General features: G+C 51.9%; 1 protein-coding gene across 3 annotated transcripts in view; it reads left to right on the forward strand.

Moving 5' to 3' along the window:
• The window catches only part of MAVS (mitochondrial antiviral signaling protein), a 35,684-nt gene that overhangs the window by 22,390 nt on the left and 10,376 nt on the right, over positions 1-2,918 (forward strand). For 2 of the 3 annotated variants that reach the window (XM_011975145.1, XM_011975135.1), the window contains exon 3: positions 590-764. The exons of the other annotated variant lie outside the window; for it this stretch is intronic. In XM_011975145.1, coding sequence (XP_011830535.1) covers positions 590-764 — 175 coding nt within the window. The remainder of the gene's footprint in view (positions 1-589; positions 765-2,918) is intronic. 3 annotated transcript variants of the gene reach the window in all.

Below are 2,918 nucleotides of genomic sequence, written 5' to 3' on the forward strand. Positions count from 1 at the left end.
ACTCAGTCTCGAAAAAAGAAAAAAAACTGCAGCCACTGTCATCTGCCCAGAATCTCCCCAGCACTCTCAGCTTCCTTGTTTCTTATTGTCGGCCCCCTCCCTTTCCTTCTTTTGCCCCTTTCATCATACTTTTGCTATTTACCTTTTCCTTTTCTCCTAATCCAAACTTTTCTTTTTGCCCTGGGGGCCATATAAATCCAAGGCTTTTGTATCAGATTAACTGGGTTTGGATTCCTGCCCCACTGTTGTAGGATCTTTGCTATAGTACTTTGCTTCTGCTAAGCCTCAGTTTCCTCATTAGTATAGTGGGGATAATAATGGCATTAAATAAGATGATACATGCAAAGCCCCTAATGGAGAGTCCAGGACATACTTAATTGTCAGTTTCCAGCAGCTGCCTTTATTGATGTGGCTGCTAATTGCTCTTCCTCCATACCTGGCCCTGTCCTGGGCTCTGATTCAGTTTCATGTGGCCGCCTTGCTCTTCTGGCTTTCTTGGTGCCCCACCCCCCTGCTGTGGCTTCATTCTGGGTGGGTAAGTGGCTGGGGCCGCCTGGCTTGAGCAGGACAGTGGCATTGTGTCTTCCAGGATCGACTGCGGGCCACCTGCACACTCTCAGGGAACCGGGACACCCTCTGGCATCTCTTCAATACCCTTCAGCGGCGGCCCGGCTGGGTTGAGTCTTTCATTGCGGCGCTGAGGGACTGTGAGCTAGCTGATCTCGCGGACGAAGTGGCCTGTGTCTACCAGAGCTACCAGCCTCGTAAGCGTCCTGCCCTGGCCCTCCTCCTGGAGCCCTGGCCTGCTCCCTGGCCTCTGCTCTCCCTTCCCCTCTCCCTGTACCTCCTACCTTTCTCTGTCATCCTCTTTTTCATCACTGTGAAGCGATGGATAAACCTGGGTGTAGATCCAGGCTGAGCCACTTACCAGCTGTGTCCCTTTGGCCAAGTCCCTTAATTTCCCTGAGCCTCAGGCCTCTCCTCTGTAAAATGAAGTTCATGGCAGCATCTGCCGCGGGGGGCTGCAGTGGGTGATACCGCGGGACGATGCGTGTTGAGTACTGAGCTGGGCTGGGCACTTCCTGTATGCCCAGCACATGGGGTCTCCTCTAACTTTCATGGCTGTAGCGTTCGCCTCCCACCCTTCCTCATTTCTTCCCCCCCACCTACTCATTCATCCTCCCTCTCTCCACCTTCTCTTCCCGTCCCCTGGTTTACCTTGAGAGCCTTCAACGCCCTCTACCAACTGCCCAGTTATTCCTTAAGTCCCTCTCAGTGTCCCTGCCACTCTGAGTGCTTGGAGGGGATCTGGTGAGATTGAGTTTGATCCTGAGTGAGATCAAGACATGGGAAGAGGCTGGGCGCGGGGTGTCATGACTGTAATCCGGAACTTTGGGAGGCTGAAGCAGGCAGATCATGAGGTCAGGAGATGGAGACCATCCTGGCTAAAACGATGAAACCCCGTCTCTACTAAAAATACAAAAAATTAGCCGGGCGTGTTGTCCCAGCTACTCGGGAGGCTGAGGCAGGAGAACTGCTTGAACCAGGGAGGCAGAGGTTGCAGTAAGCCAAGATCGCACCACTGCACTCCAGCCTGGGCGACAGCGAGACTCCATCTCAAAAAAAAAAAAAAAAGAAAAGACTTGGGAAGAAAAATCAAGCCAGCCCTATTTATATTTCAAACTAGAGACCCTGGTCACATTTATAGCTGTGGGACATCCATGTTTATCTTTTCTTTCTCTTTCTCCTTTCCCCCCCCCACTTTTAGAGACAGAGTCTTGCTCTGTCACCCAGGCTGGAGTGCAGTGGTACAATCATAGCTCACTGCAGCCTTGACCTCCTGGGCTCAAGTGATCCTTCTACCTCAGCCTACAGAGTAGCTGGGACTACAGGCATGGGCAACTATACCTGGCTAATTTTTAAATATTTTTTAGAGATGAGGTCTCACTATGTTGCCCAGGCTGGTCTCGAACTCCTGGGCTGAAGCGATCGGCCTCCCAGAGTGCTGGGATCATAGGTGTGAGCCACCGTGTCTGGCTCTCATGCTTGCTTTTCTTTCCTTTTTCTCTTCCTTGCTTTTCCTCCCTCCCTCCCTCCCTTCCTCCCCTCCTCTCTTCCTGTTTTTCCTTCCTTCTTTTTAAATGTGACTCTTCATGTGTGGAGATTAATAGTGATTCCCCCCGCTGGGTGCAGTGGCTCACACCTGTAATCCCAGCACTTTGGGAGTCCAAGGCGGGCAGATCACAAGGTCAGGAGTTCGAGACCAGCCTGGCCAATATGGTGAAACCCCATCTCTACTAAAAATACAAAAAAATTAGCTGGGCATGGTGGTGCAAGCCTGTAATCCCAGCTACTTGGGAGGCTGAGGCAGGAGAATTGCTTAAACTGGGGAGGTGGAGGTTGCAGTGAACTGAGATTGTGCCATTGCACTCCAGCCTGGACGACAGTGAGACTCCGCCTCAAAAAAAAAAAAAAAAAAAGAAAAAAATAGTGACTCCCTGAATACAATACAATGGCTGTGGTAGGGCCTGATGAGGGGTGGTGGCAAAGGGGAGGGGCTGAGGCAGCAGCATCAGGGCAGGGGTCAGTGAGCAATGACAATCATGGAGACGAGAAAGCCACTGGGTCCCAGGATGCCTGGGGACAGAGAAGAGTGACTGCTGACACGGTGTGGGTGGCTAGAGGCCTATGAGGCCCCCCCCCCACTCCCCCTCCTTCCTTGCTACCTTGTCCTCCAACTGCTGTCTCCCTCCCACTCCTGCCCCCTTGCCAAGTGATGCTTGTCACTCTTGAGGAGTGGACCCATATCAGAACAGCTTTTGGACCTATGGCTGGGGCAGGGGGTATACCCAAGAGCACCCAAGCCTCTTTCATCATGAGGAGAACCCCCAATTCCTTCTTTTTTCTTTTTTTTTTTT

This window comes from Mandrillus leucophaeus, unplaced genomic scaffold (genome assembly GCF_000951045.1).
Source record: "Mandrillus leucophaeus isolate KB7577 unplaced genomic scaffold, Mleu.le_1.0 Scaffold101, whole genome shotgun sequence".
NCBI classification, from domain to species: Eukaryota; Metazoa; Chordata; class Mammalia; order Primates; family Cercopithecidae; genus Mandrillus; species Mandrillus leucophaeus.